General features: G+C 42.4%; 2 protein-coding genes across 3 annotated transcripts; one reads left to right on the plus strand and one right to left on the minus strand.

Moving 5' to 3' along the window:
* Positions 1 to 593: 593 nt before the first annotated feature.
* Positions 594 to 13,452, plus strand: si:ch211-117c9.5 (sodium- and chloride-dependent creatine transporter 1). Of its 2 annotated transcripts, none has more exons than XM_068746113.1 (14): positions 594 to 624; positions 1,641 to 1,940; positions 6,475 to 6,606; positions 6,737 to 7,064; positions 7,459 to 7,591; positions 8,849 to 8,983; positions 9,099 to 9,202; positions 10,869 to 10,993; positions 11,100 to 11,212; positions 11,997 to 12,137; positions 12,418 to 12,520; positions 12,609 to 12,709; positions 12,993 to 13,163; positions 13,324 to 13,452. In XM_068746113.1, the coding sequence occupies exons 1-14, from the start codon at positions 594 to 596 to the stop codon at positions 13,450 to 13,452; spliced, it is 2,046 nt and encodes a 681-aa protein (XP_068602214.1). The 2 variants fall into 2 exon arrangements, with proteins under 2 accessions (XP_068602214.1, XP_068602222.1); XM_068746121.1 differs by lacking the exon at positions 594 to 624 and having other exon boundaries at positions 1,832 to 1,940; positions 6,737 to 6,935; positions 7,017 to 7,064.
* A 2,267-nt stretch (positions 13,453 to 15,719) lies between these two features.
* slc26a6l2 (solute carrier family 26 member 6, like 2) lies at positions 15,720 to 23,685 on the minus strand. The gene is made up of 17 exons (XM_068753152.1): positions 23,575 to 23,685; positions 23,301 to 23,473; positions 23,044 to 23,208; positions 20,808 to 20,960; positions 20,551 to 20,633; positions 19,711 to 19,858; positions 18,489 to 18,602; positions 18,180 to 18,257; positions 18,001 to 18,096; positions 17,810 to 17,916; positions 17,627 to 17,696; positions 17,278 to 17,370; positions 17,021 to 17,143; positions 16,602 to 16,919; positions 16,138 to 16,192; positions 15,836 to 15,963; positions 15,720 to 15,746 (listed from the first exon to the last, which is right to left on the minus strand). Exons 1-17 carry the CDS (start codon positions 23,681 to 23,683, stop codon positions 15,720 to 15,722), a joined length of 2,040 nt encoding a protein of 679 aa, XP_068609253.1. The 5' UTR covers positions 23,684 to 23,685.
* Between the last annotated feature and the right edge of the window lie 2,675 nt (positions 23,686 to 26,360).

The following is a 26,360-nucleotide window of genomic DNA, read 5'->3' on the forward strand; positions in this document are numbered from 1 at the left end:
ACAGCCAATCACGAGCGGCGGCGTCCGCAGGGGGCGGGGGCGGCGGCGGCGCGGGAGGTGGGGGGGGGGGGGGGGCGCGCGTCAGTCACCGTGGGTGCAGAGAGAGAACATTCTTCGTCCGTTGAGTCGCGCCATCACGCACAGGTTTAAGGACACCGGACTGCGCTGTTTTCCTAAGAGAATAAAAGACCCTCACCTCAAGGCGCAGGATACTTTTTATTTAATTGTTCTCCATGAGATTCTTCAGGCTTACCTTCAAGTGTTTCGTCGACTGCTTTTGAATCTTCTTTGTGAACGGCTGAATTGACTGCGGCGCCTTGTGAAAATTCCACATCTCTTAGCAGAGCTGAGGGTTTACAACGTGTGATAATCATTAAAAACAACAACAACTGCGATTTGAATTGCAAGAAGGCGATCTCAGAAAATTACAACAACAAAAAAGAGACAGCTGGAGAGCGCTGCTTTCTCCGCATCTCTTTGTCCGCCTCTCTAAGCCTTTTGACATCTCGGCACATTTTTAAACTTAAGAAGCCTCTGGCTAAAAAAAATCAAACAAAAAAGAAGGAACCACGTTTGTATTCGTGCCCAACAATATGTCACCTGAGTTGGAAGAGAACAACCAAGGTAAGTATGCTGCATGACCTCTATTGCCTAATGACACCTGACTCTTTTTTTATACTCTTGTGAGACAGGATTATACATGAACTGATGAATTAGAGAGTCGCTGCCTCAGCATTGGAAATGACAGGCGAACAGGTGTGACTCATAGTGGATGCAGGAAATGTATTTCCCCATTTGTTCAACATCGCAGACTCGGGGGAGCTATACCTCAAATGAAAGAATTTAAACCTCATAGGCATCCTCTGACTGCACCATAAATGCTGACATCCCGGATACCCTCCTCCGTCTGTTCCCCCTCCACTGTTCACACACGCCTCAAACTGCTCTGATCTGGATTCAGCTGCCTTTTATTTTTTGCACCCATCAGAGAGAAGCCGATTGATATTGTGAAATGGTTCTTGACAAATACTCGTTAGTTTGGTTTGCGCGTATGTGCATTTAAATAAAGGAACGGCTTGTGTCCGAGCAGCTTCAGATGTACCCAGAAGCGACTCTCTGCTGGTTTTTTTGCTGCAGTAATCGCAGTAATCACAATTTCTGTGAGTCAGGATGCAGAGAATGGACATCGGTGGAGGGCTTAGCGATGACATGAGCACTGCAGTATAATTTTAGCCCTAATGCCAGCTGCGTAAGGAAAGTTTATACAATAAAAATGGAGTATATTAAGTATTCCAGACGTGCTACAGCTTTGTGGGCTTTTTCTAAATATGTCTTTGGTGAAGGACGTGCTGACGCTGCGTTGCGGTGAATGAGAACGGCTCTCTCTGTTCCATTCAGTAAAAATCACCAAGAGACTCTGAGTTCATTCGGTCACAGTACGCGAACTCGTAATACGATGGATGTGTACATTTGAAATAGAAGTGATTTTTCACTATTGATAGGAATGTGTTTATTTTATCACTGTTACACAGATGTTCTGATTCCTGCTCTCACATCTTTGTTTATCTCTCTCTCTCTTTGTCTCTCTCCTTCTTCTCCCAACCTGCTATTCTACCTTGCATGCCGTTTGTCCCTTTCAGGTGAAATCGGTCTCCCTCAGTTAGAGGCAGAGACCCTGTCTGAAGAGGAGGGTGGGCCGGCTCGCCCCCTCGTGCCTGCGCCTGGAGCAGGCCCGGGGTGCGGTGAGGGTGGAGGCGCTGGCCCACCGCAGATCCAGGATGGAGCTGCAGCTGGAACTGGAAACGGGGCTGTAGGAGTATCGGTGGTGGAGAGAGAAACCTGGACCCGACAGATGGACTTCATCATGTCCTGCGTGGGTTTCGCTGTTGGATTGGGCAACGTGTGGCGGTTCCCTTACCTCTGCTACAAGAACGGAGGAGGTGAGCGTCTGTAGTGCCGTGTGTTTAGCGTAGCCCTCTGTGTTACCGATGCACACCAGTGAATGCATTTGTAATGAACACATGGGCCCGATACCTTTTATACAGTGTGTTCTTTATGAATTACCGGTACATTAAAGGTTAATATTTTCCCCAAACTACAGACGAGAATCACATTTTACTATGCAGCAGTGCAAAGATCATAGCCAAGTCATAAATCATTATTCTGGGGATTCAACCTTTTTTGCATAGACCACTGCTGTAGCCCAGAAAGTATTTCCATTGTTAGCTGACATTGAAGTTTGCAACCTGTGTGCGTGTGTGTGGAGGAGGAGGTGTGCGCTTGAATCCTGAAAACTAACCTTCCTATTTGTTGAGGTATGCAGTCAAAGACTGCAGGATGAAGTGAAGTGGGCTGAGCACACAGCCCTTGAGTGTCACCTGGAGAAAGTGTTGGCCATCTGGCCTGCAAAAAGAAAAATAAATCACATTAATAACCATTTCGGAATTGTTATTGTGATAAGTATCGTGGTTTTGCTTTTCACATTTAATCTTCAGCCGCTTGCATGGTCTCTTGCGTGAGGAACGCATGATGGGTAAACCTCGTCATACCAGAATGATTCATATTTATTTGTCCGTCATGTGACATTTGACCTTCATCGAGAAATTGCCGTGCAGGGATTTGAACATTGTACTTTGTCATGTTACCATTTTGATAATATTTTGATTGGATGTTTGGCCAGCTATCTCAAATTGGCATGCGTACAACTTCTACCTCTCCTCTGTCTGCCAGTCCCAGCAGTCTGGCGTTTGTTGATGAGGAAATCCAGGATCCAATAAGAGAGAATGAGACTCAGGCTTTTAGTGCTGACTTTGTTTACTCGGGCCATTTGAGTTGTTGCTTGGAATTATTCTGCTCTCCTGGAAAGGAAAGGAAATATCACCTAAACCAAAATAGATCACCACTATAAAGCAATAAACAATATGCATTTCAGAAAGAACATCTAATAAACCTAAATAGTACTGCGTGGTGCAACATAATGCTGCAATAGATGATAGGTGGGGGAAACGGCGTTTGAGTGGCTTTGAGTACACACCCATGTGTTTTAGTATTGTTGACCATAATACATATTTCTCCATAGTAACTTTCCACATATCCTCCAGAGTTTTATTCATCCCAACCTCCCCAATAGTACCTTTGCTGACTGCATCTGTTGGCCTTGGGCTGGCTTATCTGTCTTATCTTAACCCACTTTGCTATATTCTTACAAGGTGTTTCATAGAAACAATAGTGTGTGTGTGTGTTGCCCGGTTCAGCCCTCCCTTTCCCTCGTGTCTGTGTCTTGTGACCCATCGCGCTGATACCCACCTTCTGGTATCGTATAACAATGGCCTGCCTCAGTCTGTCCACCCCCTGCGCTCCTGTCCAGCACTCATGTAGAATACAAAGGTGCTCTCTCTCCCACTCGCCTCCTGATAAGCGGGCATTTAGATATGTCACACAGTAACCACCAGCTCATCAGCACAGCTGCTGCAGCGCCTCATTTTGATGTTTTGGCCAGCCCAGGGCACGCCATCTAACTCTCCAGCCCTATCATAGTAGGTCTTTTGTCAGAGCTGCTTTGCCCTGAAACAAGGGGGCAGTGCAAAATGAAGACAATGTTAATTCTTGTAATCCCTGCTCTGCAGGTCTAATATATTTATTTGCCAGGCTCCAAAGCCCGATGTGTCTGGTCCATTTATGATTAGATAGGATGTACCTACGTTTATTCAGGAGGCAGTTCTGTGATGGTTTGGCCAACATGCTGGCGTATATCATAATTTTCCCAATTCATTCCATTGATGCCTCCTCTTGCATCCCTTTCTTTCTCTCGCTCACGTCTCCCTTGCTCTCCCACCCCCCTCACGCTCACGAACGTTTCCTTATAAGGCTACAGCCCTTAGCTCTCGGAGAGTGACACAAAGAGCGATGGGCTGAATGAGGCACAAATTGTCAATCAGCAGCGCTGCTGCAGAGCCGACCGGGTCGATGCAGTAACATGTCATCATATTTATTGAATCCCCTCGTCCCAGATTTGCTGCTCCACTCGCCTGTGATCTATCCATCTTTCCCTCTGTTCTCCTCTCTCGGCTCTGCGTCACAGCTGGTCATGTGACTCCCTCCCATCTGTGCTCTGTTTTGGCTTCATCCAGTTATGTTGTTACACAAACCGAGTCATTGCAATTGGATTTTGAGAGTTGAACATCTTTGAACACCTTTATTTTTATTTATTTTTTAAGTGTCTTCTACAGTGTAATTCTGATGATGGCAGGGTTCTCCTTCAGGATGAGGACCCAATAGATTATTATTTGTTAACATGAAAGCATAACCGATTGTCCCGATGCCTCCACTTGACAGTCCTTGTCTGTCTCCATGCCATGCAGACTTCAAGGACACCGACCAGACAGTCCGGACGGTTGTGGAATTAAAAGAAATATCTTGGCTTATTCCATCAGTGCATCTCTTTGCCCTTTATTGCCTCCTCTTCCTCTTGACTAGTTCTGTTGTGTGGACTGCGTAATTAGTTGAGTTAATCATGCTCTGTTTGGGCAAGTCGTGTTCTTAAGATTTTTAGCTGAGATATCTTGATAAAAATGAAATTTCATTCATTATGAATAACAGGTGATATTAATTAAAGAATTACCTCAAGTCTTCAAATTATTGACAATTATTACTGTGGGTTTTATTCAGACATTGATTTTGTGTCTACCTCCTGTAAATATGGAAACTTTATTCAACAAAATTGTTTCATGTGTAGCATGACAGTTTGAATTATTTTCAAATAATGCATCAATATTCAGCTTATTCACAACATTGAGTACAAGATGTGATTGAGGGCGAAAGCTAACCTACTGTGAAAGATCATAAAAAGAGGTCAATTATATGACATTAATTTCCTTTACTATGTGGTGCATAGAAAGTCAGAGATCCACTGGAATGACTCTAATCAGGGTTGCAAATCAACCCACTAAACAACAAAACTAGAGTCTAAAGTTATATATTTGCCAGAAACTCCTCAGAGAAAACAAAATGAAACATTTAGCTTCTGTAGTATTTGTTTGTTTTTTGAAGGTCCTGATGCTAATCAGGATTAATGAATAGAATTCACCGCATGCACTGTGTCTGTGACCTTTTGGATCTGTAGAACTGAGCCAGCTGAAATATTAGACATTTAAATAACAGCCTCTCGTGTAAATGCACAGCGTCTCTGTCTTGTCGGGATGACGGGCTTCTCGTTTCTGCTGATGCAGGATCAGTGCAGGTAACGAGTGGACTAAAACTCCACCTGCAACCCGCCCACTGTCAATCAGAGTGATCTAAACGTCTCACACACACACACTCATCCACACACAGGACAGGTCCTAATTAAGTGATTGTTTGGGCATTCCCAAAGAGAACAAGTTTGTTTTGCACCCGCAGAATTTAACAACTCACTGATAATTTCCTACAAAATTAAACAATGTTTTTTGACTTTTGCCTCACCGGCCTGTGTCCTATCCTGGGATATTTCCTATGCCAACCTCGTAACCCCTGTGATTTAACACCACATTATTTTCTGTGTCTCCTTGTTAAAGTGTCTGAGTGAAACAAGGAGACTCAGAGACTGGTAAGTTGAGCATATCCACTTGCCACTTCACAATTATTTTCAGGGCCCTGGTGTTAATATCCAACCCTGCATGTAATTAATTTTCTGTCCATTTCGTCCTGAAACTGCTGCTTGAGGCATTAAAAAAAAGACAAATATTATGTGGTTAAAATGTGATATCAGGGGATTTATATACATCATTTGAGGCCAAAGGTATAACAGACCTAAACCTTGCCAGTGCTTATTTAGAAACAAAAGCAAGCATTACTACGTCCCAGGAGTTTCTGTTTTAGCTGGGATTGGTTTATCTTTTAGCAGGATTTCTCAGAATGTTTTGAACTTTGCTGAAAACGTAAAGGATTCTGTACCATTTCAGGATAGAGACGATTACAAGATTTTGGTTTTGTGGCTTGGGCCTACCTTTCTTGGACAACAATGACACAATTGGTGTCACCATTAAAAACCCACCCATCAAAGCATGTTCTGGATCCATTTAATAATCCAGACCTGAACCAAAATGTTTGAGGTTGTATAGCTCACAGAAAATCTGCTACTGTGGGATAAAAAAAAAAAAAAAAAGTGATATTCCTTTCGCTGTGTCTAATTTGATACATCATTGAAACTTTCTGAGCTGGATTCCAAAGAAAATCACAGTTACTGAAATGAATAACCCCATTATGAGGATCAATCTATCATGGGGCCATTGATTTTAGATATGATAGCGTAATGTGCAAAGACCTGCCGTGTTGAAAGTTTGAACTCGTTGAGTTTTGTCTATTTGTTATGAACGTTCGTGCCGTCAGTAGAAAGTGTTTCCCAGTGTAAAATATTGATTCTACCTGTGTGTTACCTCAGAACCTCAGATGCCGTGTGATAATGTGACCATCAGGATGATGTGTTTTTTTCCCCAGGAGTTTTCCTGATCCCCTACCTGCTGATTGCGTTCATTGGAGGCATTCCCGTCTTCTTCCTTGAGATAGCACTGGGACAGTTCATGAAACAGGGAGGGGTTTCTGCCTGGAACATCGCACCCCTCTTCAAAGGTACCCGTCTCTGCACATTAATGTCTCTGACACCAAGAATGCCTCTGTTTTCTGAGGAGGGTGATTTAAATGCTACTTGTCATGTCTGACTTCTGAATTGTGATCCTCTGGCTTCCTTTCTCCATCTAAGGTCTGGGCTTGGCCTCCATGGTGATCGTGTTCTTCTGTAACACATACTACATCATGATTCTGGTGTGGGGTCTCTACTTTCTCTTCCACTCTTTTAACAATCCGCTGCCCTGGGCCACCTGTGGACACCAGTGGAACACTCCCAATTGTACGCAGGACTTCCGTCGCGCCTGCCACAACCGCAGTGCTGTCCAGTCATTGTCTGCCGACACCCCCTCCAACCTTGTCTCCTCCACGTCTCCCATGAACCTGTCTTCAGCCCACCTCTTTCTCAATGGCAGCTGCATAGAGGCCGAGGGGATGCGCTCCCCAGTCATCGAGTTCTGGGAGTACGTCTTAACTTGTCTGGAAACCATCATGGAGTATTTGAGCCGCATGTCAACAGCCATAAAAATACATTTTATCGTCTGAACTCAAAGCCATAAATAGCTTAATTCCATCATCTACAGACAAATTGAGTTTAGGGGTCTGAGCATTGTATTGGATTTCAGCACTGCTGTATCGATGCAGAGTTTCCAGTCATGCAGGCCTTTATTATTATCTTTATCATTTAGATGCTGTTTTATGTCAATTAAGAGATAGCTTATAGTTTATTTTCCATTTTTTTTGTAATGCTTATAAAATCGAAATTTTTACTTGAAAGACATAATACAAGTTGAAGTCATCTTGATAAAATTATTTTTGTCTAATGGATGCACCTCCATCTTTTGCCTTCTACTGCAGACGCAAAGTGCTCCGTCTGTCTGGTGGGCTGCACGAGCCTGGTGACATCAGCTACGAGATGGTGCTGTGCCTCATAGCCACCTGGATCATTGTTTACTTCTGCATGTGGAAAGGAGTGAAATCCACTGGCAAGGTGGCATTTTGATTCTTGCAGATAAATAATGAAGGATCAATGTATTGTTAATGTATGAGGGACATAACTCCACCACCAGGGGTATTGGAGTGCAGGATGGAGCATGGGATACGTGTAAAGGTTTAAATAATGGCAACATTTTGATCTTTAACCCTAAATCAGCTCTGGGGACATGATGTATGTACCCAGAGTGGACATGCATGCGCCTATGTTTCTTGTGTGTATTTAAATACATACATCTTAATGTTTTAGTAAAGATATAATCTTCCACTAATCCTAATCCTGTTTATACTGTACATTTTTTAATGTGATTTCCATTTAACAGTTCATGAAAGATGCCCAGTCTTTATCTTGAAATTGGATGCACTCTCAGACTTTACTCTCAGGCATTATATTTGATAATTAATTGTGTAGCACATTGGGATGTCTGTGTTTGAACAGTTGTGTTGCTGAAGCTCATAGAGCGTGACAAAAATAAAAGTAATGGTGATTGAGTTAGCCTGCCAGTAAGCCGATTAGAGCTTTCCACTCATGTAGATGTAGGAGAGCTTTAAAGCGGCTTTTCTTCCCATGCTCACCCTTGATCAACGCAAATATGTGATTTCTCACTGCTTTAGTGGGGACTTGATGCTTCAACCAGGTAGAAGGCAGAACCTTTCGAAGGCTGCACTTGGATTAGATCTGAGACAATTCCCTGTTATTGCAGGAGGATTATATATTATTACGAGTGCACCCATTGCAATTTTCTGGCTGATCACCGATCTTTAAAAAGCCTGACCTGCAAACAAAACTTGTGCAGCAGGTGACCCTGCAGACCTGTTTTAAGCCTCTCGCCCAAAATAAAGCGCACAGCAGTATTTGGCTTTTACGAATGAATGGAAAGGAAAAGGTTTGAGGGCGTTAATAACATAAACACCTGCAGGACAAACAAAACTAAACCACCAATAAGGTGTCCTGAGTTTTAGATGCCCAAATGTAGCAGCTTCGTGACTATTTCAATGTAAAGTTGTCCGTCTAAAAATAACTTGCTACATACAGCTTACAGGACAAAAGCTCCTAAATGTCAAACATTCTAGAAAATATAATTTAACAGCTTTAAATCTGTCATATATGCAAAATTATTTTTAAATGTTACATTCATCACTAAAGGTTTCAAACCTTACCTCCCTACCTTCAAGTATATTTTCACAAATGGGTGATGCAGTATGCGGGCGTGTACTTTACGCCTCTTTTTTTTTGTTTTACTATATTCTGTAGGTTGTGTACTTCACAGCTCTCTTCCCCTATCTGGTCCTGGTCGTCCTTTTTGCCCACGGAATCAGCCTGCCGGGAGCTTTAGATGGCATCGTATACTATCTGAAACCAGACTGGTCCAAGCTTGGAGAAGCACAGGTATAACCTTTTATACGTTTTGTAGTGAAATGAAAACATGAATATATGTGCACCCCAGTATCAAAGAAACACGGCTCAGCAGGCTGCGAAACATTCACATTATTCCATCTGATAGGTATGGATTGATGCCGGCACTCAGATTTTCTTTTCCTACGCCATTGGACTCGGCGCCTTGACTGCACTGGGCAGCTACAACCGCTTCCACAACAACTGCTACCAGTGAGTCCACATGATGCCAGACTCCGCACTGTATTATATGAGTGTGCTCGGAATCACAATTGTGGGGCTCGGGATTTATGAACACTTGGATTTCAGATGTAAAGCCATTTCCTTCCCTGATCAAAATATAATTTATTTATTTGCCAGGAAAAATCAAAGTCATCTCCTCAATCCCTGAATGTACCCACGAGCTTTCTTTTATTTTTCAAAGTCATTCTGTTGAGGATCGAGTTGACGTTTACTGCTTTTGTTGGCCGGTGGTTGAGCTGACTGTGTTTATCTTAAACAGACAGCTATGTGAACCAGCCAAAACGGTTACCGTGTGCAGTAATCAGCTCTATAGTGATAGGGGTGTTTTTTGTCCATCGCTGCACTTGTTTGCATTTTTTTTTAAATGTCCATAATAGGAGGAGCCTCAGGAATATCCTCGCCATCTGATACTTTCTTTGCCTTGACCTTAATTGGAAGTTGATGAGTTCGCATTCTGCGGTATGTCAGCTGCAGCTCTGTTTCTCACAAACAGTCGGAGCACAGAAATAGCTTGGATCGCTGTGTAGGAGTGTATATAAACTGTTCACAAATGCCGATATATGGTGCCGTGGGAGCTCAGGAAGTCTTTGTATGTTGCTCACTTTTCAATGCATTGATTATCTTGGCTTCAGATTTTTTTTGGTTGCCATGTTAGCAGGTTAGTTTTAGGGATATCTAATCAGGGGTGCACGTACCATTTTAAGAGAATTGCTCAAGGAGATGGTGTGTGGTACTCGCACCATCTTAATAAGTGCAGTGTTCTTCACTGTCCTCTGCTTCAACGTCCTGCACGGCAGATGATGATGATGATGATGCTTCAGATGCACTCGCTTTGTCTGCTAGATGAGGGTGCGAGAGGCAACTCTTGCACCACATGTCAGTGTGCTCACTGTTAGCTTCAAGTCACGGTACATCCTGCGGCCACTCCTCCGAAAAAACTCTTCTCTTCAGCTCTGGGCCCGACGCTGGTCGACGTTTCTTTGTCGGTGGGCAAACGCCGAAGAAGCTGCTCGATGTCTGTTGCTTTTCTCGATATCTTGCACAACAGTAGGTTTGCAGGCGTAACTGTGGTGTTGATAGGGATTGCCTTCTGATTCCAGACACACAGTCACGCTTGGTTTGTGTTCTTCATTTCCATGAGCATTCCTTTAAGGACTGTATCATTTTTCTAGACAACTGGAATGTTGGTAATATAATCATCAGGCTGAGATTGTTTTTTATACATTCTTAATACCAGAAATGGTACTTGGCCAGTGTACTTGTCAGGATAAACAGAAGGTCAGTCCACTCGGGATAACAGGGATGCTGCTGACTCCATACTTAAATGAAAATTAGATTTCCAGCATGTTTAATTATAGTATCAGATGTATTAATATGTAATGAGCAGTCAATAGGGGTTTTCCTTTCATGCTTTCCCCTCTCAGACACGCTGAGAGTTCTCTGGTCTCAACCTGCTGGCTAACAACAGCAGCTTTCAGAGAAATTGCTATCGATCCTCCGTTGACAGTCAGTCTATCTCTTCTGAGACAATGTTGGTCTTTGGTACGAACTCACAGCGCATTCTTTTCTCACTGCGTCATTCTCTGTACTGTTTACCTTCTGCATCCCTCTCTCTTTCTCCTCTATTTCTCTGTAGGGACGCATTCCTGTTGGCCATCATTAACAGTGGAACCAGTTTCTTTGCAGGTTTCGTTGTGTTCTCTGTGCTGGGCTTCATGGCTGCAGAGCAAGGCGTGGACATCAGTAAAGTTGCCGAGAGCGGTAAGAAAATGACTTGTCTGTGCATCAGTTGCCTTAGAAGACCCAGTGTAGCTTGATGGCAAAAGCTTAAATCTCTCAATGCTCTGACCCTTCAACTCCTGTGCAGGTCCAGGCCTGGCATTTATAGCCTACCCAAAGGCGGTGACTCTGATGCCTCTGGCGCCACTCTGGGCTGCACTCTTCTTCTTTATGTTGCTCATCCTGGGCCTGGACAGCCAGGTAATACTGATTACTGACACATATACCCTTGATCTGGAGAAATGGCACAGCGTGAAGGAACTTTATGTTTGTGAAAGTATTCCTCGCATCATTAATTGGCTGTCTTCTTGATTCTGGAGAAGCTACAGTAATGTCTAACAGATATCTAATCTACATTTCATTCCTTCTTGCTCACTCATTTCCTCTCACTCTAGAGTGTGACGCACCCAATAGCATTTTTTTTTAGCAGCCTGTTTGTTCTGCGTTTGTTTGAGCCATTGCCTGCATCTATTGTTTGCGGCCCATGGGGATTTCTCAATGACCTTCTGTCTGATTCACAAAGAGTGCATTTGTCTTCTTTCCAATCGATTAATTTACTGTCACTTTTCATTCTCTCCCTTGTTTCTTCTCCATCCATAATCATACTCTTTCCTGACATAGCTGGTCATGCATATGCTTCATATTCTAGTAAATGGTGTAAAAATAGCTGCACAAGTGCCGTTCCTTCAAAGATCACGTAAATATTATTCCATGTGGAGGCTGAAGGGTGTCTGGGTTTGAGCTGACATGCTTACCTACACATGTGTCTGACATATGATTGGTTGAGAGAATATAATCAGTTAGTAGTGTAACTCAGGCACGTATCACCTATAATCAGAATGTCTTCACATGTCATCATTGCACATTGACTAAAAGTCATGTTAAAATTCAACCACTTCGCTGCTCTCTTCCTCTCACACTTTTTTTTGATCTTTCACCCTCTCATTACTACTGCACTCTCTCAACACGATTTTTTTTCCCCCAGTTTGTAGGGGTTGAGGGTTTGATAACTGGAATCATGGACATGCTACCCCCTAAATCTGCCCTGGGGTCCCTGCGGCGAGAGGTAGTCGCTGCCATCTGCTGTTTCATCTGCTTCCTTATCGACATGTCCATGGTCACCGAGGTACAGTGAGGATTTCCTAGAGCTCTCTGTTCTTAACAATTAAGATGAGGCTGGCAGGTTAGAAAGCAATAAAGTTCTACACTTTCATCCAGAAACAAGATAAATGGCTCGAGTCTCTTTGCTGAGACTGAATACTGAGAATTGTACATGGTCTGTAGCTCTAATGCTGGGAATGAACTGGAATGAAAGCCTCAACATTCGAGACAAGACTGGAAATAGGTCACACATGAAGTATTAACGGGGTAGCCTTGATGATGAGTGCTCCGTCTTTTTCTTTCAGGGAGGGATGTATGTCTTCCAGCTGTTTGACTACTACTCTGCCAGCGGCATCACTCTGCTGTGGCAGGCCTTCTGGGAGTGTGTGGTGATTGCATGGGTCTATGGTGAGGCAGCGCCACACAATTACAATCCAGCCACCACAGACCTCACAACGCAGCGCATTGTCACACGTCTTTGCGTTGTTTATGTCAGGCGCTGACCGCTTCATGGACGACGTGGCCCGTATGATCGGCTATCAGCCCCTGCCCTACATGAAGTGGTGCTGGTCCTACATTACACCTTTCATCTGTGTGGTACGTGCTGCACTAGTGTATTTCTTTATTTAAGTTAAAAGTTTCACAATACAGCAGACATTTGCCAAGACGTATACAAAGCAGACACACGGTTTTGCACTGTTTGGTACCGCATCAAGCTATTTAATTCCATTCTTGTGTAGATATCTCATTGTTTTGCTTTTGTAAAGATATTCTTTTTGTGTTCTTTTGTGTGCCTTAAGCCGTGAGCCTTCACAGAATTTCGTTATGTTTGCATAATGACAATAAAGACTCTTGCATCTTGAATTTGTTCTGGTTGCAGGCAGTGTTCTTGTTCCACGCAGTGAACTATAAGCGGCTGACCTACAACACGGTGTACACTTATCCCTTGTGGGGTGAAGCCCTTGGCTGGGCATTGGCTCTGTCCTCCATGCTTTGCATCCCTCTCACCGTCCTATACAAACTACTGCGGTGCAAAGGCTCTCTGCGGGAGGTCAGTATGCCACATTCCCTTGTAGCTGTGTCTCTGTTTTTAATCAGTAGGACTGTGCCTCCTCGGTTACTCCCTACTTTTTCCTATTGGAGCTCATGATTCAGGCATCCATACACTAAACAAGCTAATCGTCGCTGTGTCCTTCTTTTCCTCCGTATAGCGGTGGCAGCACCTCACCACCCCAGTGTGGGGCAGGCATCACATGGAGTACCTGGCCCCGGAGAGCGAGGCCAAGCTGCTGCCCCCTGCAGGAGCCAAGAACACTCTGCTATTTGAAAGCGTCATCTGAACAGCTCAGCCACTGTAGAGCAAAGCATAACACAAAGCTCACACTTACATGCACACACCACACAGGCCTGGGAAGAGCAAAGGGCATATTGGGAACACACCTTGCTGGTTTAAAGCTAAGAGAAAGCCTTGGACCAAAGGACCAAAGATTAGATGGGAGGGGATGCTTAAACACAACAATACAATCACCACATGCTGATTCACCTGCTTCTCTGTTTTCTGACACTACCTCGTTGATCCCCCCCCCCCCCCCCCCCCCTTCTGCTCACCCATCTGTGCTGTTCAGTCCATTCTTGTCTTGTGAGTGTGACGTGTCCAGTGTAGATGTGATATCCTCCCTCTCTGGGCCTCTGTCTGTTTGCATTTTAGCATCTTCATCTGTCCCGACATGAGAGATTCTGTGCAGAATGAGCAAAATAGAAAATATCCCGAAGAAACTTCCTACATGAACGAGTTTATGTCTTCTCCTGATATGCCATAGTCTGAGTGTGTGTGTGTGTGTGTGTGTGTGTTTTGTTTTTGTAGGACCGTGACTTTGCCTTTGCTTATTGTTTTCTGTAGTTTCTTAATTCCATGTAGAATAAATGCTTTAATTTGTAAAAAGAAAAATCACAAAGCTACTTCGCCACTTCCAGTTGTGTGTTCTGAACTAACTCAAGTATCCCGTGTATTTGTATGCTTTGTGAATCGTCAACAATATTTTGAGTGAATGACTTTCAGTTTTTCCATCTTAATGGAAGTAGAGAAACTGTGCAGTGAGCAGGAGACTGGTGTATGGAGAGGGGAGAGGGACATAAATGACCTGATAATGAAGGATGGAAGTTGTCTGCGAGACTCTTTATTTACATGGTCTTGTTCATACATTATTCAAGAACACACACAAAAAGTGTTGTTGTTCAAACATGTGAGTACTTCCCTGCCGATGGGGGAGGAGGCATGTTGCAACTTTAAGACTGTATAAAAAAATACATCCGTTACTCATGCACTTCACATGCAAATGCAGTTATAATTAGAAGCGATATCAATAAAAACAGACACCCCTAATTAAATATTGTGTTCTGTAATTGACAGGACTTGATGCCGTTGACAGTTGCAGCAACCAGTCATTTCAGACACACAGTTTTTCTACAGGGGAAAAAAAAAACCCACCATGAACTAACATGATTAAAGAAGTTATTTGTACAGTTTATATAAATGTGCATACAGGTTGACCTTTCTTGTAAATGTTCGTCCACCGTGTCCTTTGAAATATCTTTTTAAGCTGAAAACGGTTTAAAGCGGGCAGCGCAGTGGCTGCGCTGTTGCCTGACAACAAGAAGGTAACAGGTTCTCTCCGGGTTCTCCGGCTTCCTCCCACCACCAAAAAAAACATTAAACTTAGTAGGTGAATTGGTCACGCTAAAGTGTCCGTAGATGTGTGTGAGTTTATGTGTGGCCCTGCGACGAACTGGAGACTTGTCCAGGGTGTACCATGCCTCTCTCCAGTAGACTGCTGAGATAGGCTCCAGAAGATCAGGCAAGCCAGATTCCAGATGAAGCCGTTGAGAGGATGAATGAAAGGTTTAAAGCATTACCGGTATATCCTGGGTGAGAGTAAATATCTAGGTAAGCAGGTAAAAGAGAAAGAGTAAAAAAACAAAAAAAAACAAAGAGTAAATATCTTCAGATGGGCTTGTCCTATCGTAGCACTATTACAAACACATTGTTATCCGCTATCTAGTTAGGAGAGCAGATTACTTTGACACTGGATCCCCAAAGAAGAAGGGAACTCCATCTGTCTGAGAATCAGATGTGTGAATAAGCCCACGTTGTGATTTACGGATTTAAAAGCCTCTGTTTTTAAAACTTAATGCCTGCCATCTAACACGTATAAACAGTACGTAACAACACTTTATTTACAACTCATCTTATTTACGCAGGTTTCCGGCTGAAAGGAGCGGTAATAGAAGGGTTAATATGGGCTCCTATCAGTCCAGTGTTATATTCTCCCACTCAACCCCCCCCCCCCTCTGTCTCACCATAGAGGGTGAGAGCTGCAATGATGTATTGCCGGCTATCTCACTAAACAATATAATCATTTTTAAAAAAAGCTTGTTGCCACAGCAACGGCTCCCTGTGTTTCCATGGTAACCGGCCGCCATGTCAAGCTGGTGAGTTCTTCCCTGCCGATGGGGGAGGAGGCAACGACGACCAATGGCGAGCAATTGAACAGGCAGTAGTCTGAGAGGAGGAGGAAGAGAAGATGGCGAACAATCTGACCCCTACTGGTCACAACGGAGTTGTGTGGCACACATCCTGGAAAATAAAAAAGGTGATGGATGAGGATGAGGTAAGAGGAGGCTGAATGAGCCAAGTGGTTGTGATTGATATTCACGTGAACTCACAAGTACGTCATCGGGCCCATGGCTGTGGAGAATGTGAAGCACCGCATCGTGTACTGTGACAAAGAGCTGGCTCTTTGTGACTTTGTCTGAGAAGAAACCACCGGCGCCCAGCTGGTCCACAACGTGTGCTAATATTTGACCCCACATAAAAGCACGCATTTAGTCAATATAGAGGTGGATATGTCTAATGTCACATGTCAAAGTAATAACATGGTGCCACTGAGGCTGAGGCTGAGGTGCATTCGTTCTATAAATCTTACGGATATGAACATTGACTCCGTTTTGTCTAATGTGCCACTCACCCTGACAGCCTGCGAGATAGATATCCAGATCAATTTCTGCACAGTCCTTGAAAATCTGGAAGTGAGATACATTGGTATGAGTTCAGCATTTATTTTATTTTTCTTTAGGTCTTTAATTTTAAAAATGTAGATCCTCCTTTGATGTCCGACACGATGTCTGATACGTAACAGTTGTTCAGCCGGTCAGTCAGTAAATATTTGTTCTCTGGGGCATTAGTCAAAAGGCTATTCAATATTTATTCACAAAACACAAAACAAAAAAAAATCAAACATATTGAAGAGTTGCACCATTTGTATTTTGGGAATTTAACTTTTTCATTTACTATTCTTTTTTTTTTTGCCAAACAAGTATAGGATGGAAGAAGAGTGTAAAATGTTGACGTTTATTTTTAACTGAATATGATGCAACTACTATTTAACACTGATGAATAAAGTAGCACGCACAGATCCTGCCTCTCACATACGTTTTTAAAGGTTTTCACAGTGACTGTGTCCACGAAGCTGGTTGTGGAAATGTCCAAGATGATGCTGTGCGTTCCTAATCTGGTCGTTTTTTCCTGTTCGACATCGATGTGGTTCAGTTCTTCATTGATGCTGTCATCACATTGGCAGACCATGCCTGAATCTGTGTCCGAGATGGCTATGCTATGTTGGTAAGCCAAGTTTACTTGGCCTTTAAGGTCATTTGTAGCGTTTCCTTCCAGGTCTATATTATCCCCCTCATTCGATACTTTCAGTTCTGAAGAGATTTTCTCCTTCTTTGCTCTGGACAACTCTTTTTTCTGACAAAATAAAAATAATCAGAAAAGTGTAAATGATCAGTTCAAATCTGTCATTTGTGCAACTCAAGATACATGAAAATGTTTTGTTTAGGATATCTTACTTGTTTCTTTGCCTCTTTCTTTGCCTCCTTTTCAACTCTCGTTTTCTCTTTTTCTTGTCCACGTTTCCTTTTTGTTTCTTGTTTCTTCTTCTCCGTCAGCAGCTTCCCAAGGTCGATTCCACTCTGCACAAAAACCCGAGCACCACATGGCGTAAAGAGATGAGGAAGTGGGATGAGAGAGAGAGAAAGAGAGAAAATGAAAGCCATTCAAATAGTGCAGCAGACAGTGGACAGGGATTCCGTCAGCATACACGCACCTTCTCTTGTAGGGCCTCCAAGTACAACTCTGCGTTTGTGTAGTAAATAGTTGTTGATGAACGGAAGATCTTAATTCCTTGAATCTCTTTAGCCTGCAGGGACACATCATGAAATGGAAGAGTTCAGACTCTCACACCCCGCTTTCACTCGCATTTGCACTTTTTACTTCCCAAATGTACTCTTTGGCTAAATGGAGTTCCTCTGGGCAACCACTTTCTGTAGAGTGTTCACTTAAAGGCTTATTCCAATACTAATTATAATTAATGAAACCTCCAAAGGCAGATCAGTTTTTTTTTTCTATTACTTTCTTTAATTTGTGTTGCGGTTACGTCACTGACAGACGCTTACCTCCTGGTAGCTGTCGACATCCAGATATAAGTCCGTGCCTGGCACATTGCCCAAGATGGCGTAACGGGGTCTGAAAGGTAATAAAACATTATTATAAAAGGAATTGCCCCAACAAATAAGAGAATCTCACTCTTTCGTTTTGTTTGTGCAGCAATAATTATATAGAGAATAGTGTGCAGCTACAGTTGTGTTCTGAAGATGACGGTGAGCATGGCGAAGGCAATGGAGACGGCCAGACCCAGATCCAGATTGAGCAGGATGGTGCTTGTGAAGGTTACCAGCCACACCACCTAGATGGGCACCATAAACACTCACAGTTAGCCTGGTTGAAAACTCTCACGCTACGTAAACGAGAAGAGCGACACTCGACATACCATGTCAACCTTGTTGGTCTTCCACAGTGCTGGCACGTCCGCAAATTGCTTGAACATCCCTTTCAAATTCACCAGCACAATTGCAGATAAGACAGCCTAAGGAAAACATTTGCGCACATCAGTGACCTCGAGCAAAAATAATGATCATTATATGGAAATGATGCTGAAGGAAGAGTTACCTTGGGAAGACTTTCAAAGAGCGGGCCTAATTTTAAAATTACAATCAGGACAATGACACAAGAAATCAATCCTGCAACCTAGTAAAAATAAAACACACACACACACACATGCATATATTTTATAATTGTTATAAGGTTAAATATAACATTACCGGTACTTTGATTTGCACAGAGGTATCTGTTTCTGCACATACGGGTCGGGTCTGGTACTTTAACTTCCTCTAGGGGGGAAATTTGTGTGACATGTGTGTGTCATGGTGTAATTTGTCATACACATGGGATAACAACACGGGTTTGTGACTTGCTTACTTGTGTTTTGCCTCCAGTGGTCTCCTGGACGAGGCTGCGAGACATCGATGAAGTTACTGCGTAGCACTGGAAAAAGCTGCCAATAGTGTTACTGAGACCCAAAGCAAACAACTCCTGGAAAAAGAACAAACCTATTGTTGTCCCACTGATGATTTTGTAGGAGAATAACAAACAACAAGTACGCAATTCAACAGCTTGCAAGAGAGTAGGTATAGTTTACAAAAAAAGAGATAAAAGAAAGTTTGTGCAGAAGTATGATATGTAATAAGCAAAGCTTTTGAGTTGCATTTGTGTTTAACTATAATGTAGGCTAATGAATTTGTAACACAATCCAGTGCTCAAGATGAATCTTCAAGGATTACACTATTAGTTATTTGTTTTATCTTCAATAACTCTCTGGTCAACTCCTAATTAGGTTTAGGTGATCTAGTTTCAGTCTGTAATTGCTATTAAGATATAAATCAGACATAGATATTTCATAAATGACTGGCAGATGGGGACTAAAAGGAAACAAGAGAAACATATTCTCATATAATGCATGAATATACAATATGAAATTAGAAAATAAATCAAATTGTGAACAGTGGCATTTTTTATTTTTAATATTAGGTCCTTTGTCTTGGAGTTGAGTGATATTCACTGCTGTTATTACAACTAAACATCAATCATTAAATTCCCAACGGTGGCCATGAAAATGAGAAAGGCCCCCTCTCTCTCTCCAGGGTTCGGCCATTATGGGCTAATAGATATTTAATTGAATAACAGAACCATGGCAGCTACTACTCTCTATACACAAGTCTCTTTCTGAGGTAACAATAAGCAACAATGCTTTTATTTTAGGTACGATTACGTATATTATTGCACATTTCCGTCCCCACACACTTGATCTGTAAACCCTTCACTTACAATAAATCACTTACAACAATTCCATTACTATTAAAAATGAAGAAAATCTTGCGTTAATTAGTTTTCGCTTTTATAATTATTGCATTAGATTGGCTGAAAATCTATTTGAAATTAAGTGATTATGTGAAACAAATATGTAAAAAATTGTTTTGATGTTCTGCTGTCTGGAATCCGGGACACGGGTGAGAGGGCAGAGATTCAAATCTAAATTAGCCATCGCGTATCTCTGTTAGAATGAGTCAGAGAGGAACATGCAGTTTTAGATTGAGAGGCCAGCATGTGTGTGTGTGTGTGTGTGGGTGTGTGTGTTCCTCACCTGGTTGCTATCCACTTTATAGCCATGTTTTAGGCCAAATGTTTTTCCAAGGGAAATAGAGATGGCAAAGCCCACAATGGCGATTGCGAATGCGCTACCGATCACCTGAGAGAACACTGAGGCGTCTGGAACACGCGGGGCCTTGAGCCTGAAGCAAAAGAACATTTTTTTTCACTGCAAATTGTAGACAGAGTGCTGACAAAATAGCTTCTCAACAAACAGCCAGTAGGCCATAAATGACTTGTCCAAATAGAGTTGCATGTCCAATCGCTCAGAGCTTGTGTGACTTGGCTGACCTCCTGTCTTCAGTGACATTGTTTATTTCAATTTCATTTTTATTTTTAATCCTCCTGAATTTCCTTTAGAGTATGTTACAATAATCTGTTTTTAAATATTACTCTATTTTCCATGTGCTATGTTGTTCTATCTGGAGAAACCTTGCCACCATATGAACTTCCCTTTGCAGAAGCTTCTCCGGGAACAGAAGCATTTTAGAAAATGACACAAAAATGCACACTGTAACTCGTGTTTCCTATTTTATCAAAAGTTCCATATCCCTACAAACAAATGTAAGCTCGTGAGTCTGAGAGCTTGTGAACAGTCTTCCTTCCACAGCTGCCATTAAGTCTCAATTCTTATCAATATCGGTTTCATTCACACACACACACACACACACACACACACACACACACACACACACACAAACCCAAAAACACAAATTACTAAGGTCAGCTTTGAGGAAATTAGTCTGGTCATCATATCCTGGAGACTTCCCTTTACGCAACCTATCCTGAAATAGTTATCTAACAATGGCCTTGAAAAGCACAAAGGTGAACCTACCCACTGGGAATCTCTCCAACCACACTGATGCCGTATTGCCCCGAAAGGTCCACATAGTGGCTGATCAGGGTGGCCAAAATAACCTGTTGAATAATGGGTTCCATCAGTGTAAGGGATAAAGTTCCTGCTTCATGCAGACCCACTCCTCATCATCCTTTGGTGCAATATGTCTGATCCTCGTGGTCAAGATAACCCGTGCTGGACAAGCAAAGGTTGCACACCTGCTGTTGAAGTGACTAAAGGTAAATAGGACTCACCACAATGAGTTCAATCGGGATGGGCATCAGCAACTTCTGTCTGCAGCAGGCATTGATTTCTTTGACCACACTGAGAATTAAAAGAGCAGCCAGGCTGACCAGCAGCTCTGGCACATGCGTGCCAAGAAGTAGATGCAACAGATCCACCAGAGTCTGCAAGCAGAGAAAGACAACACGGAATCACGTTGAGACACATGTAGGGAAACAAAGTGTGCGTATAGCTCAATGGAAGTGTGCTGAGTCGCAATCTAATAGCCCTTAGTAGGACTTGACTTCGTTAAACATGGGGTGGGTCATGTGACGGAGGAGAACCCATTGCATTTTTGGAGTGAACTCAGATAAGAGGGCACCCTTATCCAGGGTTTTTATTTTATTTTACTTTTGCTGACATTACAAGATAAGGCTCATATTTGTGTGGATTGACATTCATCCAGGCCGTGGTGATCCTGAAAAATGAACTTCCTGAAGAAGTTTGAATTTGTTTCATTGCATCTAAGAGGCTTACAGAGGAATTACAGATATTTAACCTGCGCAAACACAATTAATGTTGCGTGTGTGTGTGCGTGTGTGCTGTTGACCCACCTGACACAGGTCTTTGGGCCATTGAGGTGACAAGTGGTTTGTTTGTCTACTTGACCACAATGTGAGTCAATAGCGTTGTATTTATTAGCTCAGTAGTCAGTCCGTATTGGTTGCTTCTCCCTCCCTTAGTGAACGGTAACATCATTCATAAGGGAGAATGTCAGGGAGAACAGGCTGCCCTTTTTTTGATTATGAAGTGCACATTAAGGTGGAAGGAATTTTGCCGTAGCACCTCCACAAAGATGAGAGGCGAAATGCCATCAAAAGAAGCACAGTAATTTATAAATTAAACTCTTGGAATCAAGTCAATTTTCATTAAACCCTTTCACAGATTATTATGAAATCTGGCACAAGCACGGCTATTGGTCTAAAGAATGCATTTAGAAATGAGTGAACTAGGTTTTCTCCATTTCTGTAACGTTAGCAGAATCCAAATGGGTGCCATCGAATGACAGGTTTTTATAGAAAGATCACGAAACTGTCAGAACAGGGTTCATGGAAAGGAAAAGGTGAGTTTGGGAATATTCTGTCCCGCTCTGACAGATGATTGATTCTGCTCATGATTCATAATTTGATTCATCCATCTCTCTATCACCTCTTGGCTATAGTTAGACAATATTTCTCAAATAAGAAATAAGAAGGTACTGGGTTCGAGTCCCATCGGTGCAGAGTTTGTATGTTCTCCCCGCGTCTGCGTGGGTTTTCTCCGGGTTTTCAGATTTCCTCCAAAAACATGCAATTTAAGTGAATTGATCACTCCAAATTGTCCGTAGTGCATGAGTGTGTGTGTGTGTGGGCCTGCAGTGCGCTGGCGACGCATTCGGGGTGTAGCCTGCCTCTGGCCCAAAGCAAGCTGGGATAGGCTCCAGCAACTCCCGTGACTCCCGATTACGCAATACTCAAATGTGACAGCAGATGGCGGGTTTGTGCCACTGTGGAGCCATCAGAGAGACTGCGCTTACAGAATTTATATTTGGCCAAGGAGCACCATCTGAACAAGATGCTGACTTAGGTCTTCTGTTGAATTGATCCACAGTTAACTCTACATGTATTTATTTCTGATAAGCTAGGTACAATAATCAATCATCAATCATCTAATATTCAAGATTCAAGATACTTTATTATCATTATGCGAACATAATAAAATCGTGAGGAGGCTCACAGCTTAAGGCACTAATCATTATTCTGTTTGACATGTTTTTGAACTATCCATCCATCCATCTTCAAACCGCTTATCCAGGGAGGCGTCCGGTAGGCATCCTAAATAGATGCCCAAGCCACCTCATCTGGCGCCTCTTTCGCTCTCTCTCTCTGTTCTCAAATAAAAATCTGGACTAGTTTACAATTAATTAAAGTCAACATGCAGCAGCTTTAACTACCGGTAAGTTTATCCATCATTTAAGAGATTCTCATGATCATAATTTTCTTCTTGACAGGAGTTTACTGGTAGAGTAACCACCGGGAGCTCATTAGAATGCACTGATTCTCTTGTTCACAGGAAAAACATCTCATCTATAGCTAATCCCAACGATACAAACATCTCCAATTTGTTAAATGTTCCAAAACTAGTTCTTGTTGCAGCGTTATATCTCTATATCACTCTCATGTTGGTATCCATGCGTACATTTTGTAATATATATTAAGATGTACTCACATAAATGAGGGAGAGAGGACCAGTGAAGCGAGCCGGCCTTATTCCAAACAGATACTTCAGCTGGGAGACGCATACGTGACATGCTGACCCGGTGGTATAACCACGAATCAGAGGCTCAGACAGGTAGGTGACGACAAAACCAAACCTCACCACACCCAACAGAATCTTTGAAATAGACAAAAAAAAGAAGACTTTGTCAAAAGTAGTGAAATAAGATTAAATACGGTGAGGAGGAACACATTTTAAAGTGGACACACCTGAAAGATCCCTGTCAGGACTGTGAGAGAAGTTGCTATCTGTACTCTGTACGCATCTCTTGCACTGATGTCCACAATTTCACTTCCATTAGTGCCGTTTACTATGAAGTTACTGTCCGGCGCCATCTCCTCTGTCAAACTACCGATCATGACGCTGATCACAGCAAATGTACCTGGATGTAGGCAAATACACAATGAGGAATGAGTTCATTTGTGTTATTTCAGTTCTTTGCTTGTTAATCATCGCCGCTTCCACTCATACACAATCACTCACCTACGGAAATGTGTCTGGAAGTGCCAAAGATGAAATAAACCAACACCGGGAAGAGGGAGGAGTAAAGGCCAAACACTGGGGGTAAAGCTGCCAGAAGAGCGTATGCCATCCCTAGTACAAGAAAAATAAATAAAGGCATCCTTACAAATTCATGAATATGTAGGGGGGATACATTTTGCTTGCATCAAAGGAATTCTGACTGATTGTGAAAAGTAGGAGATCGTCAGTCTTGACGACAGAGAATCTTCGGTTACATTGCAACTTTTCTCTGTGAATGAAGAAACTTTTCATGAGCATGTGTCAGTAGAATTTGTTTCAGCGCCTGAATGAATGCTTTATCCTTCCAGTCATAAGTAAAAAAAATAAATACATACATATTATTACATTATTTTCACTTTACAAGAAGAGTATGAAACATTGTAATCTGAAAAGTAACTATTGATCAGATGTTTCGGACAAATGCAGCAGCATATACAAAATGTTCAGTCAGAAGATTTGGAGATAAATGAAGTTGCACAAATACATGTAGTACTGTATATAGTCATATTTCAACTTGGATAAATATTCTTAGTTACATTGAACCAATACTTTTCTCTCACATAAGTTAAAAATATATATAAAAAATAAATGTGTCTAACAAGACACTTTCACTTCAAAATGTATTAATGCAGCCAATTAGACCGTTTTCCCCTCTTACAAAGAAAGAATGCAGTACCGGTATATTTCACAAAATATCAAACTCTTTATATATAAACACACATTTTGGTACAGTGTGGATGAAGTCTCTATACAAACCCTGTGGCAGATGCATGATGCTCACGCTGCAGCCAGATACCAGATCTCCTAAGGCATACTCTCTGATGGGGTAGCGAGGCAACCAGTCGAGAACAGGAATCCATTTTAGCAATATGTTCTTTACCCTAGGCGCCGAGCACCTGTAACAGTCAGATACATCTATCACATTAAACTACACACACCCTTTTCAGTCAAACAAACATACTGATCCTGTGTGTGAACTGTGCCACCTGCTGCAGTTTTATGCAGCTGGCCTTAAAAAAAACAGGGACAGGCTGCATAATACCATTGACAGAATGGCGGAAACAGAGTTAACTGGGAATTAAATTGGCACTTCAGCATATATTAAATATTTACTAGCATTATAAAGCTACCCAGTATTTGTAACAATATCCATTCTGCTTTCAGGTGTATCAAAAATAAAGTTAAGTTCACACATGAGGAAGTCACACCCACACTCTTACATGTTTGTTTGGTTTTTTTGTTAGTCTGTTTGATTATTTATCTCATTGTTATACAGATATCTGTCGTACCTCCCACCTTTCATATCCTCTGTTTTTTTACCTGGTGAATTCCTTTGCTTGCTCAACCAGGGTTGGTTTCGGGATAAACGTCCGTCTTTGTGCCACCTCATCCAGACGTAGCTCGTTCAGAACCTTCCTCGTTACAGCATACTCCTCAGCTGGCCAGTCCTTCTTCTCCATGACCGCCGATCCAGATCCGGAGAGTTGAGCCAGGGTCTATTTGAACTCCTACTTTTATCTGAAGGCCTGTTTTATCAGGAAGAACAACTAGAAGTTGTGCAACAAAGGTGAGAGCGAGTGTGAAGCCTCCCTGCTCTTGACAGTGCTGGTCTGAGGACTGTGGGAGTGACTGCTTCCTTCGTTCTATTAAGAGAAGAGCCACACACTCACATGCCTTGACTGTGTGTGTGTGTGCGTGTAGGTGTGTGTGTTTTATGGTGATTAACTTAATTAGATAAAGGGAAAACTGGAAAAGCTGGACTTGGCAAACACTATATGCAATCTCTATCTATCTGTCTATCTAAAAGTATAAAATCGACACACACACACACATATAGTATATATATATATATATATATTATATATATATATACTATATGGGGTGACGATGGTGCAGGTGGTTGAGCGGGTCAATAGGTTGACGGTTTGAATTCTACCTCCCACAAATGTGCACACTGTGTCCTTGGGCAAGACACTTCACCCACATTGCCTGTGTGAATGTAGTGAGTGAGTGAATGTCGGTGGTGGTCGGGAGGGCTGATGGTGCAAAAGGCAGCTTCACTCCTGTCAGTCTGTCCCAGGGCAGCTGTAGCGTCAATAGTAGCTTCACCATCACCAAGTATGGAGTAAATGAATAATGCACAATGTAAAGTGTCTTTGGGTGTCCAGAAAAGATGTGAGGGTCATGTGGCTGCACTGGCTGATTGGCCTACGACTCACACCTGTTTTCTGCCTCTCATCCCGGACACACCTGAGGCTGATTACGACCGGCCTTCATAAGCCCTGCTCCGGCCGTTGCTCCCAGTCGGACTATTTTTCATGGATCGCGTCCCTGCGTACAGAACGTCTTTCTGCCGCTCCTTATCCCTGGGATCTGCCTTTGTTAGAGTTTTGTATTTTGAGCTTGCTTATTTGGTTTGTTCTTTTGGCTGTGTCTTTTTGTTTAACAAGATATTTTCGTTGGGCTCCAGCCACCCCGTAACCCGTGCGCAGCTCCGGGATAGTGACTCGGCTGATGAACATTCCAGTAAAGCTTATAGTCACGTTTGTACTGTCTCCGTCCTCTGTTTCTTGGGGTCCTCTCGCACCAGTCCGTAACAAAAGAGCTAAATAAAACTGATGCATTATTATTATTATTATTATTATATGTATAAAGTCAATTTTTAATGAGCTGTATAAAATAACCCTGCTTTCAATGAGTATTTTAATCTAAAAATTAAAATGACATTTATGGGTGGGATGAGGAAA

This window comes from Brachionichthys hirsutus, chromosome 2 (genome assembly GCF_040956055.1).
Source record: "Brachionichthys hirsutus isolate HB-005 chromosome 2, CSIRO-AGI_Bhir_v1, whole genome shotgun sequence".
In the NCBI taxonomy this organism is placed as follows: domain Eukaryota; kingdom Metazoa; phylum Chordata; class Actinopteri; order Lophiiformes; family Brachionichthyidae; genus Brachionichthys; species Brachionichthys hirsutus.